General features: G+C 39.8%; 1 protein-coding gene and 1 non-coding gene across 8 annotated transcripts in view; one reads left to right on the top strand and one right to left on the bottom strand.

Moving 5' to 3' along the window:
- RUNDC3B (RUN domain containing 3B) overlaps positions 1-8,152 on the bottom strand; it is a 156,123-nt gene extending 147,971 nt beyond the window's left edge. For 3 of the 7 annotated variants that reach the window (XR_006334842.1, XM_043871727.1, XM_043871729.1), the window contains exon 1: positions 7,328-7,887. Coding sequence is in view for 5 of the 7 variants with exons in the window: in XM_043871727.1 (XP_043727662.1) it covers positions 7,328-7,446 (119 nt within the window). In the remaining 2 variants the exon portion in view is untranslated. Of the gene's footprint in view, positions 1-7,327; positions 7,889-7,971 lie in introns of those variants that run through there. The other 4 variants (XM_043871728.1, XM_043871730.1, XM_043871731.1 and 1 more) reach the window with 3 other exon arrangements.
- On the top strand, positions 150-256 carry LOC122674952. The gene has a single exon (XR_006335114.1). It is a non-coding gene; the product is annotated as a U6 spliceosomal RNA (small nuclear RNA).
- Positions 8,153-22,941: the final 14,789 nt, after the last annotated feature.

Below are 22,941 nucleotides of genomic sequence, written 5' to 3'. Positions count from 1 at the left end.
TGTAGGCTGCTAGAATCTTACCAAAGCAAGATGGGCAAAAGCAACTGGAGAGAGGACAGGGCAAAGCAATGGAACCTACACACTCAGCTGCTCTCTGGGTGGACCCAGAGATATACTTTATAAACCTGTAAGACTAATACAATAGTGGAGTGCTCACTTCGGCAGCACATATACTAAAACTGGAATGATACAGAGAAGGTTAGCATGGCCCCTGTGCAAGGATGACAAGCAAATTCATGAAGTGTTCCACATTTTTTATATATGACAAACCCACAGCAAACATTATCCTCAATGGTGAAAAATTGAAAGCATTTCCCCTAAAGTCAGGAACAAGACAAGGGTGCCCACTCTCACCACTACTATTCAACATAATTTTCAAAGTTTTGGCCATAGCAATCAGAGCAGAAAGAAAAAAAAATAAAAGGATCCCGATAGGAAAAGAAGAAGTGAAACTCTCACTGTTTGCAGATGACATGATCCTCTACATAGAAAACCCTAAAGACTCTACCAGAAAACTACTAGAGCTAATCAATGAATATAATAAAGTTGCAGGATATAAAATTAACACACAGAAATCCCTTGCATTCCTATATACTAACAATGAGAAAACAGAGAAATTAAGGAAACAAACCACTCACCATTGCAACAAAAAGAATAAAATACTTAGGAGTATATCTACCTAAAGAAACAAAAGACCTATACATAGAAAACTATAAAACACTGATGAAAGAAATCAAAGAGAACACAAATAGATGGAGAAATATACCGTGTTCATGGATTGAAAGAATCAGTATTGTGAAAATGAGTATACTACCCAAAGCAATCTATAGATTCAATGCAATCCCTATCAAGCTACCAACGGTATTCTTCACAGAACTAGAATAATTTCACAATTTGTATGGAAATACAAAAAACGTCGAACAGCCAAAGTAATCTTGGGAAAGAAGAATGGAACTGGAGGAATCAACCTGCCTGACTTCAGACTCTACTACAAAGCCACAGTCATCAAGACAGTATGGTACTGGCACAAAGACAGAAATATAGATCAGTGGAACAAAATAGAAAGCCCAGAGATAAATCCACATACCTACGGACACTTATCTTCGACAAAGGAGGCAAGAATATACAATGGAGAAAAGACAACCTCTTTAACAAGTGGTGCTGGGAAAACTGGTCAACCACTTGTAAAAGAATGAAACTAGAACACTTTCTAACACCATACACAAAAATAAACTCAAAATGGATTAAAGATATAAATGTAAGACCAGAAACTATAAAACTCCTAGAGGAGAACATAGGCAAAACACTCTCCAACATAAATCACAGCAGGATCCTCGATGACCCACCTCCCAGAATATTGGAAATAAAAGCAAAACTAAACAAATGGGACCTAATGAAACTTAAAAGCTTTTGCACAACAAAGGAAACTATAAGCAAGGTGAAAAGACAGCCCTCAGATTGGGAGAAAATAATAGCAAATGAAGAAACAGACAAAGGATTAATCTCAAAAATACACGAGCAACTCCTGCAGCTCTATTCCAGAAAAATAAATGACCCAATCCAAAAATGGGCCAAAGATCTAAACAGACATTTCTCCAAAGAAGACATACAGATGGCTAACAAACACATGAAAAGATGCTCAACATCACTCATTATCAGAGAAATGAAAATCAAAACCACAATGAGGTACCATTACACACCAGTCAGAATGGCTGCTATCCAAAAGTCTACAAGCAATAAATGCTGGAGAGGGTGTGAAGAAAAGGGAACCCTCCTACATTGTTGATGGGAATGCAAACTAGTACAGCCACTATGGAGAACAGTGTGGAGATTCCTTAAAAAACTGGAAATAGAACTGCCATATGCCTCAGCAATCCCACTTCTGGGCATACACACCGAGGAAACCAGATCTGAAAGAGACACATGCACCCCAATGTTCATCACAGCACTGTTTATAATAGCCAGGACATGGAAGCAACCTAGATGCCCATCAGCAGACGAATGGATAAGGAAGCTGTGGTACATATACACCATGGAATATTACTCAGCCATTTAAAAGAAGTCATTTGAATCAGTTCTAATGAGATGGATGAAAATGGAGCCCATCATACAGAGTGAAGTAAGCCAGAAAGATAAACACCAATACAGTATACTAATGCATATATAAGGAATTTAGAAAGATGGTAACGATAACCCTATATGCAAGACAGAAAAAGAGACACAGATGTATAGAACAGACTTTTGGACTCTCTGGAAGAAGGCGAGGGTGGAATGATCTGAGAGAACAGCATCGAAACATGTATATTATCAAGTGTGAAACAGATCGCCAGTCCAGGTTGGATGCATGAGACAAGTGCTCGGGGCTGGTGCACTGGGATGACCCAGAGGGATGGGATGGGGAGGGAGGTGGGAGCGGGGTTCAGGATGGGGAACACATGTAAATCCACGGCTGATTCATGTCAATGTATGGCAAAAACCACTACAATATTGTAAAGTAATTAGCCTCCAACTAATAAAAATAAATGGAAAGAAAACAGAACAAAACAAAACAAAAAAATTCCAGTTCAAAAAAAAAAAATACAATAGTGGATAAGCTTCACATATTTCCCCCGTGAATATCACATCTCTCAACCAAGTTCTGACATTTATCAATCAGCAGTGAGGTTAACACAACACCCTCTAATAAATGTGTAGTGGACAGCTATTCTCTGTTATCAGTTGAATATGAAGCCAATTAAGCTACTGGAAGGGATAAGGATCTGTGAATGCTGAGAAGCCGATCTCTGACTAGTAAGATGATCATCCTCCGTCCACTGGGATCACCTACGATTAGGATTCTAAAGCTCTTTAGAAATGAAAGTGAATCTTCTCCAAAGCCATACAGTAACAAGTAACGTTTATCAAAGTCCCAACCCAAAGTTCTACTATGTATAGCATTGATTAAAACAGCTTCAACCAAAAATATAATCACGATAGGCAAGGTATCAACAGTCTGCTAAAGCATTCTCAAGCAAATAGTAACAAGGAAAGTAAGCCACTGCACTTAAAGTTATTTAGAGGATTATATCACCAATGATATTCGGTAACATTTCACATGTCTGCATTTTAACCACCTTGTTCAAGTACAGGAATATATCTTTTTTCCCCCTGATTATTCAGCACCAGACATTAAGAGGTACAGAGTGCTAAAGCTCACTCACTGAACTTAGGTGTCTCAGTGCTTTTTTTTAAAAAAAACACTGGATAAATTTACTCATCTGCTTTCCTAGTTCTCAACCAACTATAATGAGCATGTCAGGATGGGAAGCACAGAGGAAAGAGCTGATAGAAACAGGCAGAGGGGCAGGAAATACTGCTAACTTGGTAGGAAGAGCCAGCAAATGCACACCCAGACCAAGCACAACACACGCACCATGGGGCCATGTAGCAAACAGCTCTGCGCCTCGGAGCTCTGCGCCTCAGAGTCTCCAAGGCAGCACTCGGTATGTTCACAGACACAGACCCAGAGCAAAGTCACTTTTAAGGAGTCTATGCAGAGTCTTTTTAAATAAGGTAGGGAAACGTATAACGCTTTTTAAAAAGCAGTTTAACCACAATGCTTAAAATAGGGTTCTTTATTGTACTATAAATCTGAACACTTAAGACTGTAAGCTTCAGAAGACTGCACTCCACAAAAAATGCTGAGTAAAGCACTGCAGTCGACTGGAGAATTCTAACTCAAACACTAGTTACAAGAAAAATACGAGCATCTCATTTCCCAAATACAATGAGAAAATGAGGTGCTATTCAAATGAGGTTATCTGAATTAATATTCAAGTTATGAAATAGTATCTTGACCTGTAGAAAACTAAGAACTATGTACATGTTATTAAAAGTACTTTAATTTTGAAAATCATCATTTGTCTCAACTATGCTTACTTCATCACACTATCTCCTTCAATCTTTCATTAGTCCTTTCCATACACAAGACAGGGAAGTTACGGCTTTATGTGGGGAGTTTCTTTTAATGTATTGGTTTAGAAGTTTGTCAAATGTTATTTTAAAATATTTATGCATCTATATTTAAATGTGTATCTTAATAATTTTTCATAAACTATTATTGACCCACGGAAAGAGATCTTGTATTTTAATTTTCCTTGTCACCAGAACTAAAATCAAAGGAGTACATAACTTTTTCAATAACTTATGAAGCTTAAAAATGTAACTAGTACCTGATTTTCTAGGATGAAAAATGGAGGTTAAAAAATCCTCAAGCATTTTAACAGTTTTTATAAATGGTAGAGAATATGCAGAGAAAATACTAGTCTGTACATAGAAATAAGTCAGTTAATGAATATTTGAGTTCAATGTGGAACATCTAGAGACTTTGGATGATCTATTTTCTATCACAATTTGTAAAAAAAAAAATGATTAAAGACTGCTTATTTGCTGAGATAAGTACTAAGCGTTTTTAGTCTACAATATATGTGTTCATGAAAAAACTGATGAAATAATTACACACACAATCACAATGAACCAAAATTCAATTCCTGACTATCCTACTTAACGAAATAACTCACTTCCAAAGTTCAAACTGTAACACTGTTCTTAATATGAGGTATTTTTAAACCAAAAGAATTGTGTAGTTATGTAATAGTGCTGTAAACCTAAACTGCAAGTATGCCTAGACTGTTTAAGGGGTAATGAAAAGCATTACTGTATAAGTATTGATGCATATCACCTGTACTGATTAACCTGCAAAGAACTTAAACAGGTTAAAATATCTTCCCACCCTCAACTAACACATATACCAGAACACTACTCAGGGGTGGGCGGAGTTTGTTTTGGTTTGGCTTTCTATACTGTTCCATTTTTTCAGAATACCAGTAGAGAATCAAGGTATCACAATATAGAAGGCACAATTCAAAATGTTTTTGTTGACAGAGAAAAAAGCACATGCCTCATCTAGCTACCATTCAGCATATGTCTACCATTACCCTGCTCCTATTTGGAGAAATTCCAAACTAAGCATGAACCAACCCATTCTGCTTGAATGAGTTCTAGCTTTTTTTAAAAAAACTAGGTTTAGGGCTGTCGGTGAAAATTACCAATGATTCTGTCCAAGATTATTTTACAGATGAGAAAATTGAAAAACAGACTTGTTAAAGGACACAATTAATGACAAAGTAAACTTAGATCTCAATTATATTTTCACTAAACCAGCTTCTTCCCAACTTAAATATGAAATCACGTCTGATCTGCTACATAAATATTTAAAAATAAATTAATTAACAGATGTGGGTGAGATACCCAGGTTCTGGTAATTCTGAAAGAGAGAAAAGCAACAGAAATTCACAAATACTGACATGTTTCTTTTGCAGAATTCGAGGTGGGTATACTTAACATACCCAAATAGCCTACAATGACTTTTCCCCCAAAACCAAAAGCCTTTAGACAAAATCTATCAAATAGGTTCCATTACTAGAAAAGGATAATAATTGATATGCACGAACTATTTGAACATGAAGAATGGTGTTAGTAACATTATCCACATAAATAAATACTCAACTTGAAATCTAAGCCAGAAACTGAAATTTATTATAGCTACGATAATGAAACTTTTTTAGCTACAGTACTAAATTTATCGTAAACTGTAACTAAAGTCAGCATGTATGCTCATTCCAGAGTAGAAAAGAATTAGACAAATACAACAAAAATTCTAACCTATAACAACTGTCCACACAAATCAGTGTGATGTGACGGAAATTCCTTAAACACGTAACTTAAATAAGGTTCAAATTTGTCCCTTTCTTCTCCTGAACTGCCTCTGCTGCCATGACAAAAACGGAGACGCAAAACAGCATCCTCCACTGATTTTTTATTCATCTGTTTTTACTGCCTTTAAAAATTAGTATAAAACCTCTCAGTGTTTTACCCCAAATCTTCAACACCCACCGTTCTGAAGCCTGCCACAATGATTGAGAGCAATTTATGTTAGCACAGGTGTTTAAAGTTCCAGGTTGAAATATGTGAGTAATTAACATCATCCTACAAACACTCAAAATCACTTCAGCTGAGACAGTAGGTAACAAAACTCCCAAACAAAAACTGTTTGGAAGAAAGTTAGCCTTGCTTACTGTTCTATTTACCTAACTTAAAAACACTGCCTAGATGTAAAAAAATTTCATACAACCTATCTTCCTCAAAAGGTTGCAACCTAAACAGCACAAATGTCAATTCAAAAGATTCCATATTAATATTTTACTGTTTATAACTCCAAGTGCCATAAAAGTCAGTGAGGCAGGTCCTCCTACCAGAGGGGTGAACAGCTGTTAAGTCCAAAGCAATTAAAAAACAAAACTGCTCAAAGTTACTGAATATAAGTCTGAGTATAAATATCTATATTCTGCTTAAGATGCTAGACACATCTTTACACAATGAAAAGAAAAAAAATTAAATTGTAAAGGAGGGAAAGGTCTCCTCATTCTCTTATTCTTAACGGGATTTTTGATGGCTGAGGAAGTTTCATGGAACAAAGTACTTGTACAACAACTTGATGGCTCAATGACGTTCCTAAGAAATGAATGCTTAGGACTACCATGGATTTAATATCCAGAAACAAGACTTAAACAAAATGTCAGCATGTTAAAAGTCAGCGATTTCTGAATACTAGGCTGGTTGAAAGTAATTTTTAAATACATTTTTAAAGTAAGGGAATGCTAACGATTATAGTTACAAAACAAAGAAAGGCAAAACTTGAAATAAATCACCGACTAGGTATCCTCCACAGTCCTACTCTCGGTATCAACTGCAGAAATACCAGTAACACCGCAATTTAGAGTGCAGAGGACAAGGAAACATCCACACGCGGCTAGCATGTAGAAGGCACTCACTATCTGTGGCACGAAACGACAATATATGTGCAATCAAACACAGAAAACAAAACGCACTCCGATTTTGAGGCAACACAGTCAACAATTACAGCAACAATTACTTAACGAAAAGCTGCCTGACCGCTTAACGCGCACCAAAAGGAAACAGCTCTTCCTCCCCGCCCTCCTCTTTTACTCAGACGCTAGACTGTACCCTGAAAACAAATCCTCCCCCAGCCCCGCCCCAAGCCCTCCCCTCAGCGGCTCCCAGCACTGAAACTGACGGAAAGTCCGGGCCTCGGCGGAGCCCAGACCGGCCCCACTCGGGACGCGCTCGCCGCGGACACGCCCGGCGCGGCCGCGGCGGCGGCCGGGGCTCCAGCGGGTTGTCTCCGGGACCCCGGGGACTAGCGCTCTCCCCAGCCCGGGCGCCGGCGGCCCCCTCCTCTGTCCCCGAGCGGCGGGCCGCGCCGTACCTGCACACCGTGATCAGGTTCCTCCTCTCCACGGCGGCGTTGCGGGCGCTCAGGCTCTTCTTGCCGCCGCCGCCCCCGCCGCGGCTCCCTCCCAGGCCCCCCAGGCTCCGGGCGGCCATGGCGGGCTGACCCCCGGGCCCCTTTGTCTCGTGCGACCCCGCCCGCCCCCCCACACCTGCTTCCCTGGGCTTCTGCTCGGCTTGCGGCCGTGGGGGCGCGGGAGGGTGGCAGGGAAGGAACGGGGACGGAGGGAGGGTGTGGAAGACGAAGGGGGACTCGCACCCGGGCACTGGCGGCTGGCGCACCGCACCAGAGCTCTACACACATACACACACTCACGCGCACACACGAACGCACCACCCCCGCCCTCGCGCGCGCCGCCGGCCTGTGCGTGCGGTTCGGCGTCGGCCGCTCCCCTACTTCCCCAGGGATCTCGGCGCCGCGCACGCGCGTGCCTGCTGGCCCCGCACGCCCAACCACCCGCACTCAGCAGCCACTCGCGCCCAGCGGCGGACGCCACGGGGAGCCACGGGCCTCGCGCGCGCAGCCCCGCCCTCGCTGCACCTATCGAGCCAATGACGCCCCAGCTGGAGCCAATCGCGGCACGCGAGGGGCGGGGCCGCCGCGCGGACCTTTAAAGCTACCTGCTAGCGCCCGCCCCGGCGCGTGGGCAGCTGTCAAGAGGCCGGGCTGGCGCTCGCCACCCGAGTGCTGCAGGCAGTCTGCACACTGGGGAGTTGCGCCGCAGCTGGCCTGGGGCTTGTGGGATGCGGTGCTCACGTGTGCCCCGGGAACACTGTCGACCCTTTCCCGGGGCCCAGCCAATGGCTGGGATCGCTAGCTCTAAAGACTGACCCTATTGCCGGAAGCCGACTCCGCAGCCTAGTGGCATCCGTAGCTACAACGCCGAGCCTGCACTAGCTCCCCCTCCTTCACCTGACCCAGGGCCTGACTTCCAGGAAGGGAGCGGATTTTGTTGGTGGTGGTGTGCGTGTGTGCGCGCGGGGGGGTTGGTGGTGTTGGTGGTGGCGTGTGTGTGTGTGTGTGTCTGTGTGTGTGTGTGCGCGCGCACGCTAACGCCCTCCCCTGGCCTGATGGACAACTACAAATAGCCCAAGGAGGGAAATTGTCCGCAGAACATCCCTCCTGGGGCGTCTGCTGGTGAGATTTGATGCCACTTCGCTCCTGTCCTAGCTCCCAGCATGGCGTGCAGCCCGGAGTGACCGCCCACAGAAGTGCGCCGCAAGTGTACACTGCACCTTTCGCGCTTCTCCGGTCCTGGGCAGTGACCCCGGAATTAGGAGCAGGGGGCGGCGAGCCTCCGGGCAGTTCGGCCTTGGCTCGGCTGGGCTGCTCCCAGAGATGAGGCAAGGAGTGCTATCCACAGCGCGACTGTCGGGAACCTAGCGCCCACTTTCCAGAGGTTCTCCACCCCTGACCTTACCAACAGGGAGGTCCTGGCTTTGACCCCGAGTTCCCGGGCGCTCATCTAGGTTGGCCATTCATCTCTCTTTGCATCAGTATGCCCGGATTTTAGAGTGAAGTCCTTACTCACAGCTGTCCCTAGGATACCTAGCTCGCTGCTGTGCAGAAAGCTGGTTTTCAATAAATGTTCGTTAAATTTAACTTGAAGTCGCATTTGACATTATTTTACTCTAATCTTAGAGTTTTGGTGGCTCCAAAATCCATTAAACTTTCAGCTCTGGTGTTGACATTTCTGTCAAAGAATATTATAGAATAGATATATGGATACAGTGTAGGTATCTCTACTTGTATATTATACAAAGTACTACAGGAGGTACTGTTACTGTATGTTGAATGCTTTTAAAACGGAGCTTTGTATATTAAAGCTGTAAATTACTAATTTCCAAGATTGTAAAAAAATTTAAATCTCTATTTGAAATCATCAGGGCAAAGACTGAGCCCTTTCATCCACTCAGCTTAATCACAGTATTAATAGAATGAAAATACCATGTGGAAAAAAACAGTCACAACTAATTTATTACAATAAATATTCAGACATTAAAATTATAAGACAATGTAGACTTTAAACATGATCTTTCACATAAAAGTAGGAGGTTTTTCCATGTCAGTGCACTGGTTGCCAAATATTTCTTGTCTGCTTTGTAATGAATGACAAGAGGCTTGTAAGGAAGTTTATCCTACTCAAATCAAAATTGTTATTTAAATACAGATGAAAACTGCATAGAGAAAAGAATGGGAAGCTATCAGTTATCAAGAAAATTCCATGCTGGTTTGTCCTGCAGGAGGGAGAGGACACACATGTCTGAAACACTTATCAGGAAGACAAAACTGAGTGGTCACATCAAACAGAAAAGTGAGATGTCGTTATTCTTAAAATTGACTTCCTATTCTTTCAAGTACATTTTCATGTTACTTGCACTGCGAATTTACAGTTATGACTGGAGACTTAGTAAAACTCCATCTCACATGATTAGGTAATAATGTCATTTTTCAAAAGCTATTTTTACTAGGATTCAGTTGATGGCACTTGCTGCACAAGATTTCGCCTTAAACCTTCTTTTCTATGCACAGCGTGTCATTAAACGGCCACATGGGGGCCTTATTTGATAAAGCTTTTTTCTTAATTACCTTGAACTATATGTTGTGGGTCTCATTCTTTCTTTAGATCACTAATCTGGGAGATAATGAATCAATTATATTCCAGTGCAAAGTACAGTACTACTATAGAAGCACATGAGTTTTCACATTATATTTTGAACTATTTTAGTACCTATTGCAATTCTTTATTAATCCAAGAATTGGCACAAAGGTTATTCAGAGATGTAAAAAAACACAGTAAAAATAATGAGAACAGTAAATGCCTACTTTAACATACGAGGACTCCATAGAACTCAATGGGTAGATTATACTCGTTCATTGTTTCCCCAATCTCCTTGTTTTCCCCATCAAAAAAGACCAAAAAAAATTTTAGGAAGACAAAATTACAATTGTAACACATAAAATGTCCTCAAATCTAAAGTATTATAAGCCAGAGAGATTTTCAAATCATCATTTATAATCTCAAAGAAGTGGACTTTCTATGTATACCCAAGCCCAGCAGCCTACAGAAAAGATTGATAAAACTGAAGACGCAACTTTTTTTAATCTATGAAGCAAGTTTCATCATAAACACAAAGGAAAAGTAACAGACTGAGAAAATGTATTTGAAATTCACATCATGGACAAAAAGCTAATTTCCTTTTATACACAACATTCCTACAGATCAGTAAGCACTGTTTCAGTAGAATAAGGAAGGTGGAAGCCAAGTAGGAGACTGAAAGACTGGGAACTGAGAATCACACAACTCCTTTTAAAGGTTATCATAATGGGGGAGAAAAGAGGGAAGTGACATAGGGAAATGTTGAGTAAAGGGATGTTGGTATTCTATTCCTACTGTTGCTTGTTTTCATGGAGATGACGTGAGCACATTTTAAAGCAGATGGAATGAATCCACTGGTAAGGACATGTTAGTAATGCAAGAGAGGAAAAATGATCAGAAGTGAGAATATGGAAAAGCAATGGGATCCAACACATAGGTGGATGGATTGATCTTTGGTTAAAGATACTAATTCTAGTTGTAAACATAGAGAAATGTGGGAGCCCAGGTGCAAACATAAGTAATTTTAAGCTTTTATTATTAGAAAGATGAGGAAGTTCCTATCTGGTAACTTCTGTTTTAACTTCAAAATGGAAGACAAAGCCACTGGTTGAAAAATTCAAACAGTCCATCTTACAGTGAATGGTGAAATAAGTTGACTAATGAAATTTAGGACTCCTCCTCAGGGTCTGAGGACCAATTTAAGATTGATGAGGGCTTCCCTGGTGGCTCAGATGGTAAAAATCTCCTGCAGGGCAAGAGGTCCAGTTGGATCTCTGGGTTGGGAAAATCCCCTGGAGAAGGGAATGGCAACCCATTCCACTATTCTTGCCTGGAGAATTCCATGGATAGAGGAGCCTGGCGGGCTACAGTCCATGGGGACGCAAAACCAGGCACAGCTGAATGACTAATATATTTTCTTTTAAGGTTCGTGATGATGAATTTATAGTGAGACCAATCTATCCTGTTGCGTGATTTTCCTTGATATTGTTAGTGTCATAGTCATCTCAGCCTGCCATAACAAACAGCATAGTCTGGAAGGCTTAAATGATACAAATCTATTTTCTCAAGGTTACAGAGGCTGAGAAGTCCAAGATCAAGTACCAGTCAGTTTGGTTCCTGGTAAAAACTCTTTGGCTGTAGATGGCGCCATCTCCCTGTGTGCTCCCAAGACCTCTGTGTGTGGAAGGTGGGGTAGCAGATGAGAGAGAGCAAAAGCTTTGGTGGTGTCTCTTCTAAAGGGCACTAATCCATCATTAGGGCCCATCCTCGTGACCTCATCTAACCCTAATAACTTCCTAGGGGCTCCATCTCCAACTACTGTCACACTGGGAGGGTAGTGCCTCAGTGTATGAGTCTTGGGGGAACACAACATTCAGCCCAGATGATTAGGGTGCTGGCATGGAAGTCATAAGGGAAATGTTGGTTTTATGCAGGAATGAGATTTTCATGAGAGCATAAGAGGAAAAGACAGAAATACAAGGAAACTTGGGATATTAACAGTATGATTCTAAAGAGATTCTTCAAGCATTTTACACTGGACACAGAGGAAAAGATGAAAAGAGAGAAACGATGGGTTGGGGTAGAAAAGAAAGATCAAAGGACTGGATGATCTTTTTTTAGCCTGTTCTTGCCTTGTTTATAGTGCCTATAAAGTTATAGTATAGAGAGATGTTGAAAATGTTTTATGCAAATTATATTCATCATTATTTTCCCTTATTGGTCTTCCCCTGGGTCATTTTAGAAAGGCCTTTGCCACTCCTAAGATTATGCAAAAAAAATTATGGTTTCTTTTCTAAATAAAAAACAGTCCATCTTTTTTTTTTTTTCATTTAAAAACTTATTTCTGTAAAAATGTATAGGTGCTGTGGCTCCAGGAAGACAGATATCACTTTCATTACATTTAACATCTAGCACATTGTTTTTAATATCATAGAATATTTTTTAATAAAAAGTTCATCTATATGGAATATATGAATGTGTGAAATTAGGATATATGTTTGTTTTTTTCCAAATGGTTAGCCATTTGCCTAAATTTACTTATTAAATGATTAATCTTTTCCTTACTGATTTGAAATGTTAAATTTGCCAACATCTACTTCTGTTTTATTGACTATGCCAAAGCTTTGACTGTGTGGATCACAACAAACTGGAAGATTCTTCAAGAGATGGGAATACCAGACCACCTAACCTGCCTCCAGAGAAATCTGTATGCAGGTCAAGAAGCAACAGTTAGAACTGGACATGGAACAACAAACTGATTCCACATTGGGAAAGGAGTACGTCAAGGCTGTATATTGTCACCCTGCTTATTTAACTTATATGCAGAGTACATCATGAGAAATGCTGGGCTGGATGAAGCACAAGCTGGAATCAAGATTGCTGGGAAAAATATCAATGACCTCAGATACTCAGATGATACCATCCCTATGGCAGAAAGTGAAGAGGAGCTAAAGAGCCTCTTGATGAAAGTGAAAGAGGAGGGTGAAAAAGTTGGCTTAAAGCTCAACATTCAGAAAACTAAGATTATGGCATCTGGTCCTATCACTTCACGGCAAGTAGATGGAGAAACAATGGAAATGGTGAGAGACTTTATTTTGGGGGGCTCCCAAATCACTGCAGATGGTGACTGTAGCCATGAAATTAAAAAACACTTGCTCCTTGGAAGAAAAGCTATGACCAACCTAGACAGCATATTAAAAAGCAGAGACATTACTTTGCCGATAAAGTTACATCTAGTCAAAGCTATGGTTTTTCCAGTATTCATGTATGGATGTGAGAGTTGGACTATAAAGAAAGCTGAGCACCAAAGAATTAATGCTTTTGAACTGTGGTGTTGGAGAAGACTCTTGAGAGTCCCTTGGACTGCAAGGAGATCCAACCAGTCCATCCTAAAGGAGATCAGTCCTGGGTGTTCATTGGGAGGACTGATCTTGAAGCTGAAACTCCAATACTTTGGCCACCTTATGTGAAGAACTGACTCATTTGAAAAGACAATAGACATGAGTCTGAGTAAACTCCAGGAGTTGGTGATGGACAGGGAAGCCTGGGGTGCTGCAGTCCATGGGGTCACAAGGAGTCGGACATGACTTAGTGACTGAACTGAACAATTTTAATAGTAATTTTACATTTGCAATAAATATATGTGCTCATGATAATAAATCCACAGAAACAATGAACATAAATGTTTCACAGCAACCTTTTTTGAGATATCTCTCCAGACACAAAATAAAGTTATATGTACTTAATTTTATCCAGATGGTCTCATGCTATCCACAGTCAATATGTATTTTCAATACCTGTCACTATTAGTGTTTGTTTACATTTTCTGCCTTCCAAAAGCTTTGTATTTTTATGCAGTCAAATTTATGTGGTTTTAAAAAAAAAAAAAAAAAAAAATTTATGTGGTTTTATTTTTGTGTTTTTTTGTGTGTTTTATGCTTAGCAAAACTTATTTATGCTTTGATTATAAAAATGATTAACATTTTGTAATGTGTTTTTTCTTTTTGTTTTTTGCATTTGTATATTTGATACTTATAGATATTATCTTGCTGTAAGAAACAATTGATGAAAAAGCCTAACTTTTCCAAGTGACTGATGCTTTAACATTGGTATTAAATAATGCATTCCTTCCCGTGGACATGAAATTCTACCTTTATTAGGCGCTAAATATTTACATATATTTGAGTCTATTGCTGGCTTTTCTATTCTGATCCAGTGATTTATCATTTGTAAGCTAGTGGTACCAAAATCTGATAAGTATTGAATGAAGCCTTATAATTTTTTTTTAAACTATCTAGTAGGGCTTGTGTGTTAGTCACTCAGTTGTGTCTGCCTTTGCGACCCCATGAACTGTAGCCCGCCAGGCTTCTCTGTCCATGGAATTCTCTAGGCAAGAATACTGGAGTGGGTTGCTATTCCCTTCTCCAAGGCATCTTCCTGACCCAAGGATCAAACCCAGGTCTCCCACATTGCAGGAGGGTTCTTTACCTTCTGAGCCACCAGGGAAGTAGGGCTTATCTCCTATTAAACTCTTTCAGAAAGTTCTTAAGTAATTTCAGAGTGTCTATTCTTCACATTAGAATCATTTTGACACATTCTTCCCCAGAAAAAGCTGTGGAGATTCATCAAATGCACTGCATTAATAAATTAGGTTAAAAATATAAACATCTCTGCAATATTTGCAATGTTCTAAGACCATGGTATGTGTCTTAAATTCCTTGCATATTCTTTTATTTCACTCGGTGGAGTTTTTGTTATAAAGTTCCAGTGATAGTATGACTAGGCTTTTTACTTTCATTGCATGTCTAACTATTAATGGTTATAATTTTTCATAGTAAATATACTTCCTTTTGCACAGTTATCTTTTTAAGTGTGTTTATTGTTATTAATGGGCTTCCCAGGTGGTGGTAGTGGTAAAGAGTCCGCTTGCCAAAGCAGGAGACATAAGAGATGTGGGTTTGATCCCTGGGTCAGGAAGATCTCCTGAAGGAGGGCATGGCAACCTACTCCAGTATTCTTGCCCAGAGAATCCCGTGGACAGAGGAGCCTGGAGGGCTACAGCCCATGCAGTCGCAAAGAGTCGGACAAGACTGAAGTGACTTAGCACACACACACACATTGTTATTAATATATTTTCAGTTAATTTTCTTAGTTTTCAAGTAAACAATTATATCACTTGAGTTTACTTCTGTAGCGCTTATAATATTGACAGACACTTGGTAAGTATGCAATGAGCATTAGATATAATTATTATGATTATTATTATTTATATTGGTTATTAGAATGATTAAATTGTCCATGATGAAGTAAGTAGGTTTACATTTGGGGGTCTTGGCAAACTTATTCTAAATTTCACCTGTAAGTCACATAATCATGCAAATGTAGCCTAGATCACCAGGTAAAGCAAGAGTAACAAGGGAAGACTTGCTTTATCAGATAATAAAATCTATTGTAAAGTATACAAAAACATATTACAGGACAGTAAGATACTAGCTCAAAAACAGAAAGATTAATAATGAAGTTAGTAAAGTAACACACAAATCTCTCTGACGTCAAGAATTCATTTTTATTGTTGTAGCCACACATTCCGGGAAACCAACTCTCTCAGAAGAAGTCCTATCTTGGGTGAAGGGCAATTGGTGGAAAACTATATTTACCATTGTTATAGTTGCCTTGATAGTTCTGCTTTGTGGACCCTGCATTTTACAATGTATTATGAACTTTGTAACCCAAAGGTTGATGTCATTCTCCCAAATTGGCGTTCGGAGAGCCAGGGTGCAATATATCCCTATGAATGATGCTCATAATATGAGTTAAGAGTGTTAGGTACTTAGAATAGGAAACAGGAGTCTAGAATGGTGGTGGCTGAAAGACAAGGAAGGGAAAAGCCCATGAAAATAGAACAAAAGAAGGTTAGAGGACCTGCGTGAGGACCTCAGGTAGAACAAACAGCACTCCTGGCTAGCCCAATTTACATAGGGCAGGCCCAGAGGGGTGCAAAAAAAAACACATAAAAAGAGGAGCCAAAGGGCCAGGGCTCCCCGCTCTTCTCTTCGTGTTTTTGGGTTGGCATGTCCTCACACCTCGAGGATGTATTTTCCTGCTCTTTTCTAAATAAAATTGAGCTGTAACATTGATCTGTCTAAGAGCTATAACACAGTCTGTCTGAGAGCTATGACACGCCGAGGGCTCTAACCGTCGCTTCAGATTTTTGTTGAGACGAGACAGAACTGAGGAGAATACACTCGCCTGACAAGAGCATCAAGAGGGGGAATGAAGGAGGAAACAGGCAGAGCTGGACTCCATCTTAGGCCAGCCTACGAACATTAGGCTACACGCATGGTCACCCTCCCAATGGATTCTGAATTTTGCACCTGGTGTCTGTAGAAACAGCATAGCAATGTAAAACCAGACCTCCCCCCACCAAAAGAGAGCCTCAGAATTTGTACCTAGACTTTCCGTCGCCTAAAAGAATATGCTAATTATCTCTGTAACAGAACAAAGTCGTAAATCCCATTATGCTTATTGGAGTATGACCACAGGCCTATTGATAAATGTCCACTGTTTAACCATGTAGGCTTATGACACATGAATCATGGGTAAATTTTGATCGTATCTCTCTTTTACCTTGTCCAGACTAGTTTCAAGGAATTTGGGGAGGTGGGTTTGAGGATGGACACTTAGGGCATATAAAATTTCCACCAAAACTGGTCAGGGTCCTTGGCTAAGAGGAGACTCTGCCTTGGGCCACCAGTGTAATAAACTGCACTCCACTATCTGCATTGTCCTTCTGAGTGAGTTTGTTTCCCGGAACGTGTGGCTACAACATTATAGCTATAACTGGGTGACTTCCAATTCTATAAAATAATTTTCTGTAAGTTATCTTTTAGTCAACTTATTCAAATGTAAAGTTTTTCAAAATAATCATCTTGGGGATATTTGGCAAATTTAACATCAGTTTGAAATGGGTTACTCACAAACTTCCAAAAAGGATTTTAAGCCATGATGTCAAGGATATATATATATATATATATATATATATATATATATATTGCTTTAATTCTTTCTGCAGATAGACTAAATGAGACTTCTTCAGCTTAAAACAATTTTCAAGAAAATTCTCCTAGAGAGATTCTTAAAGTCAAGAGAATTAAAATACATTTGGTATCACTTGACTATGCCCATAGTTGAATTTTGCATATACATGTTTAAAATATATCAAAAAGACCATAATAGTAATGACTGCCCCCTTCAATTTTCAGGGTCAAATTAATCATATTGTTAAGGAACTCAATTTTGGCTGCTTACCACTCAAAAGCCAATACTCCAGAGACAAGTGTTGGTTAGAAAAGAAATTTGCTTTATACCCTGGCAACCTGGGGAGAAGGTAGACTCGTGTCTGAAAACCAACACTGAAGATCCAGCTCAACAATAAAAGTTTTTTAAAAGAGAACCACTGGGGGAGGGTGTCTTCATTATTTTCCACTCTGTGCAGACTTTCATCTAATTGGTTGGTGGTGAAGTAACAGGGTGAAGTTCTAAGAATCTTGTGCTTAGCATGAAGTAATCATCCTCCACTTGAGTGGGGGCCTTAGCTCCTGCAGAAAAGCTCAAAGGTATTGTTAATATCCTTGAGGAGGAACCAGGACCCTGCTTTATTGCTGTACTATTGTTTCTTGAGGGTTCCTCCTTTGTTTCTGCCTTCCCTGCTGCTGCTATGTAGTCACTAAGTCACGTCCAACTCTATGCGACCCCATAAACTGTAGTCTGCCAGACTCTCTGTCCATGGGATTCTCCAGGCAAGAATATTGAAGTGGGTCGCCATCTCCTTCTCCAGGGATCTTCCTCACCCAGTAATGAACCTGAGTCTTCTGCTTAGCTGGGCAGAGTCTTTACCACTAAGCCACCATTCCCTCCCTTTCCCTATTATCAACTCTTTGAATCTGCCCTTTGGAACTCAGGGAAGGTCAAGGAGGCTGAATAAAGCCTATATCCTACAAACAGGAAGCAGGAGGCACAGAAAGACCCCAAGACCCCAGACTCCTGCTCAATTTTAATTCAGGGAACTGGGCAACTATGGCTCTGATAGCTTCCTGTCAAAATAGGCCATAGAGCCGCCTCAGTTTGGAGAATAGACACTGAACTGGAAGCATTTCTGAGTTCCAAGTCTTAGATCTGTGTCTTGTATGATTGAAATCTCAATCCTTTGGTCTGTCATTTTGATATAACAGACCCAGTTAGTAGTTGGAGGAGTGACAACTGGAATTTTAATAGACAGAATAAACCTCATTTCTTTTCAGAAGAATAAGCCTGAAACCCAATCTGGACCTGGCACTTTGAGGAGACTTATAGCCTGGTAGCCAGTTGTTTAGTATCAAAAGTTTGTAGTTACTAGCTGCCTGCAGACATTGTTTTGAGAATGTCTAGTGGCATCCAAGTCTGACCCAACTCAGAAAGCTCAAGTTCTTAGCAATACAAGGACTAGTCTGAAATTATACCCATAGCGTCGCCTAGTTATTTCCTTGGATGTCTGAACCATAGCTATTCAATCTTTTTTTTTTACTTTTAATTGTAATATTCTCCTTAATATCCAAAGTAGATGTCACCATTAATAATGATGTTAGTATTTCTCTAGATATGAGAAGATGCAAGAATTGGGACTCATAAAATCTCCTCCTAAAAATATCTAACTATCTGAAGACCTGTTCTGCCAGTTTTTCCCAGAGCACAGAGTGCCTCGCTCCTGATCTCCGCCTTGCACTCCTTTCGGGGGTGTAGAAGGTCAACAGCTGCAGTGGCCATTTTTTAATATTTGTAGAGGTAGATGGCAAGTGCCAGTTTCTAGTTGGCAGAGTCCCCTCATGATCATAAACTTGACTGTTATGGGGGGAATTTCATGACCACTTAGAGGGTATTTTAAACTTAAATTATCATAGCCTGGTGTAATCTACATAAATCCATCCCATACTTGTGGGAGATTTCCTTTTAATAGACTAGAGGATTTGGTTAAGACTTAGCTCATCGTTCTGATTGAATTTGAGTGACCCTGAAAAAAAATTTAAACCTATGGCCAGAGTCAGAGCAGGCATTATTAACTGGCCAGGTGAGGTGATTCCATCTAGTAATATCAATAGTGACCTGAACATGACTAGAATTTTCCTTTTAAAGTAAATTTGCTCACGTCCAACCAATTAGAGCCTTGGAGTAGAGAAATTCACCAAGGTAACCCAGAGCTAGACATAGGTAATTGGCCACAAACCCAACAATTGGATTGATTTCTAAAACTAACACAGGATCGTGTCTATAATAGAAAAACATTTGGTTTATACGTAAAGGTCCAAGAAGTTAAGAAAGCATTATAAATGATCATATGAATCAGGTCCAGCATCTTGGACAAGTTGTCTACTTCTGATGTCATCTTCCCCTCGTCCTAGTATAGTACAGTTTCCTCTGCTTGACCACCTTTTTAAGATAAATTCAGGTCAGCAGTCCTCTCTATAGACTAGTCCAGTGTAGGGGCCTTTGGAAGTGCGAATTAATCTACGAGCCATTTCCCCTTTAATTTCACTGTGCATGAGCTAGCTAAGAGTACCTGATAAAAAGGTTCTTCCATCCATGTTGGAGACAGTCCCTATGTCATTTTCCAGTTCTGGTTGCAAGTCGTGAGGCACCTGATCTTTGTTCAAAGATGGATTACTGAGATAAGCTTCAGAAACAAATTTAAGGTGTCTTCTAATAATTTAATTAAATTTTACATTACTATGCCCTAACAGCAAAGAACTATCCAGGAAATGAGTCTTAGTAAATACAGACCTTCATTAACAAACTGGGATTTAGTGTTCATTGAAACATCATTTTCTCCCTAAAATCACACTCATTTTTACCAAATATAACCAAATTAAGACTAGTTTGTTTATGAAATAGGTATGGTCTCAATAAACTTGGCCTGATGATTTATATAACCATAAATGATCACAGACTTTTTGCTTTGCTGAAACTTTTATAGAGTCTCAAACTGAACTTTTTTTAAAAACTCATTTATTTTACTTGGAGGCTTACTTTACAATATTTTGGTGGTTTTTGACATAATCAACATGAATCAGCCATGGGTGTACATGTATCCCCCCATCCTGAACCCCCCTCCTACCTCCTTCCCCATCCCGCCCCTCTTGGTTGTCCCAGAGCATTGGCTTTAAGTGCTCTACTTCACGCATTGAAATTACACTGGTCATCAATTTTACATATGGTAATATACATGTTTCAAAGCTATTGTGTCAAATCATCCCACCCTCACCTTCTCCCATAGTTCAAAAGTCTGTTCTTTACACCTGTGTTTCTTTTGCTATCTTGCATATAGGGTCGTCGTTAAAAATTCCATATATATGCGTTAATATACTCTGTTGGTGTTTCTCTTTCTGACTTACTGCACTCTGTATAATAGGCTCCAGTTTCATCCACCTCATTAGAACTGATTCAAATGCATTCTTTTTTTATAGCTTAGTAATATTCCATTGTGTATGTGTACCACTACTTCCTTATCCATTCGCCAGACTGAAGTTTTAAAATAAAACATTTCACAGCTAAGAAAGTCATGCCAAAGGCTTATCATAGATTTTGCCTAATAAATCTAGGTGAATTTCCTCCCTTCTCAAGGTCTCAAAAATTCCTTGAGATTTCTGAACCTGTTAATGAGATAATCTTTCTAAATTATCTGATAAAGTTATTGGAAACCTAAGAGTTCCCAATTTTTGAAGGGGTCAGATAGAGAGAAAAGATAAATATTTCAATTTATTTATACAGTATAATTTTACCATACTACTGTCATAATTAGTTTGAGGGGAAGGTTTGCCATACTCATGGAAAACACACATTCAAACTAGTAATTTTTTCAAATAGAAACCATAGAAGTTATAAGCATACTCACTAGTTAATTCAGCACTTTTGTTAACCTTTGTGAAGTCATAAGTTTTCCCATTAGAATACCAGGACATATCAGAATTTTAGGAACTCTGTGTAATTTCTAGGATAGCTATATTAGTAACATTTACCATAAAATATAACCTAAAAGGATGTATTACTCATTGATAATATAATATTTCCCATGTAATTTTATATGCCAAATAAACCTACTTAGTTTAGTATCTTTCTTTAGAATGTTTCAGGGGCCCTTTGTAACATCCCAAAGTTAGTTGAAGTCAAAAGAACTTTAATAGAATTTGATTTAGGAAATTATGCCCCCAAAAATCTAAAGGGTCAAGAACACTTAGTTAGATTTAGCCAATACTAGTGGGTGTATCACTTAACTTGCTGATATTTTACAATGGGTATACATATCAAAGCTCAAGGTCTAATGAAAGTTGATTCCACCATCTTGGACCTAGTTGGTTCTAACCATTTTCCTATGGCTGAGTCATTTCTAACAAAATCCATTTACCAAATTAATTATAATTTAATTTTAGAAAATTCTGATCATGCATAACTCACTCATTTCAGTACTTTTTCATTTCTTACACCTTCTTTTACTGAAAACACTTCCCTTAAAACTTTTTCCCATTGAGTTCCTTTTCTTTTTGACAAATTTGTAATAGATAGAATACAGTCTCATTTGACCTCTAGTAATCTTAGGTACCACAGAAGTATTATACTTATTGATGGTTCTAAAAACATGTCTATATTACCAGATATTAATTTAATACTGAACACTTCCCAGTTCATGTTAACCTGAAATTTATTTAGCTTAATCTGGAATTGTTTCATTTGTAAGCACTTACTTTTCCTTAAGCCAGTTAAATAGAGCTCATTTACAAATTACTCACAACAGTATTATCCAGAGACAAAGACACATACCGAGACATACACATATCCAGACAGACACAACATGAGATCCAGCTTCATTTTCTAAACTTAGTTATTAATCAGATATTACAATATAAAATTCACTAGTTTATAAAGAAACGTTGGAATAAATAAAAATTTTAAAGGCGTCTTCCTGTTTTTCTCTCCATCTCAGGAGTTAGAGATGGTCTAGATAAGTGTTCCTGAGAGTCCTGGTTTCAAGGCACGGCATCAAATTCTAAAACGTCATTTGATCAAGTTTGCTTTTACTAACTGTATATGCAAAAAGAACCCATTTTGGAACTGATTTTTAAGACTTTTACCTAAACCAACTTTCTCTGAGGTCTAAACAAAATGGTGACCACACAAAGCAAAATGGCCATCACAAATCACAACACAAATCACAGAGTATAAAATACATACATAGACCCAGACATCCTAATCAGATACTCCCTTAAATAAAAGATTACAGTCTCTCAGAAAACCTCCTATTGAGACACAGAAGTTCAGATCCAAGTACTAACAGAGTAAATGAAAATATCTCAGGTCTTCAAAGATTTCAAAGGGGAGAAAAGAGACCAGGTTGAAAGAAGAGGGGGAAGGAGGGGGGAGAGAGGGGTAAAAAAGGTGGCCTTACAGACTTCTCTTGCCATCTGCAGATACCCAGGCATTACGGGACTTTACCCTGGGCCTCCAAGGAAGGGAGGACTGGAACTTGGCCCTATCAGAACCAGACCAGACCAGAACAGAACTGAGTCCAAATCAGAAACCAGACCAAAACAGAACCAGAATTCAAATTCTTGGCCAAGCCAAGGTGATATTCCTCCAACTCTCAACTCAGGCTGAGGCTCTTCGACTAGACGCTTGTGCCCAGGACTGGAGGACTAGAAAAAAGGGTAGGATAGGAAGGGTTAAGAAGGGAAAAGAGAGAGGGAAGGGGAGAGAGGTCCATAAAGTCTCTTCTTCCTTATGCAGTCAGGGCACTCTGGCCAGTTGTCTGTGTTGGGAGGAGATCAGGGACTAAAGGGTCCTGGTTGTGGCCGCTGGGTCTGTTCCATCAGCGGGCAAACTGGACCCTGAGTACCCCGAGTGGTCAGGATGTCAGTCACAGTGAAGAAGAATCCCACCAGAGTCACCATTTGTTGCAGGAAGGGGG

This window comes from Cervus elaphus, chromosome 18 (assembly GCF_910594005.1).
Source record: "Cervus elaphus chromosome 18, mCerEla1.1, whole genome shotgun sequence".
Taxonomy (NCBI): domain Eukaryota; kingdom Metazoa; phylum Chordata; class Mammalia; order Artiodactyla; family Cervidae; genus Cervus; species Cervus elaphus.
This window is presented reverse-complemented; position numbering and strand designations above follow the sequence as displayed.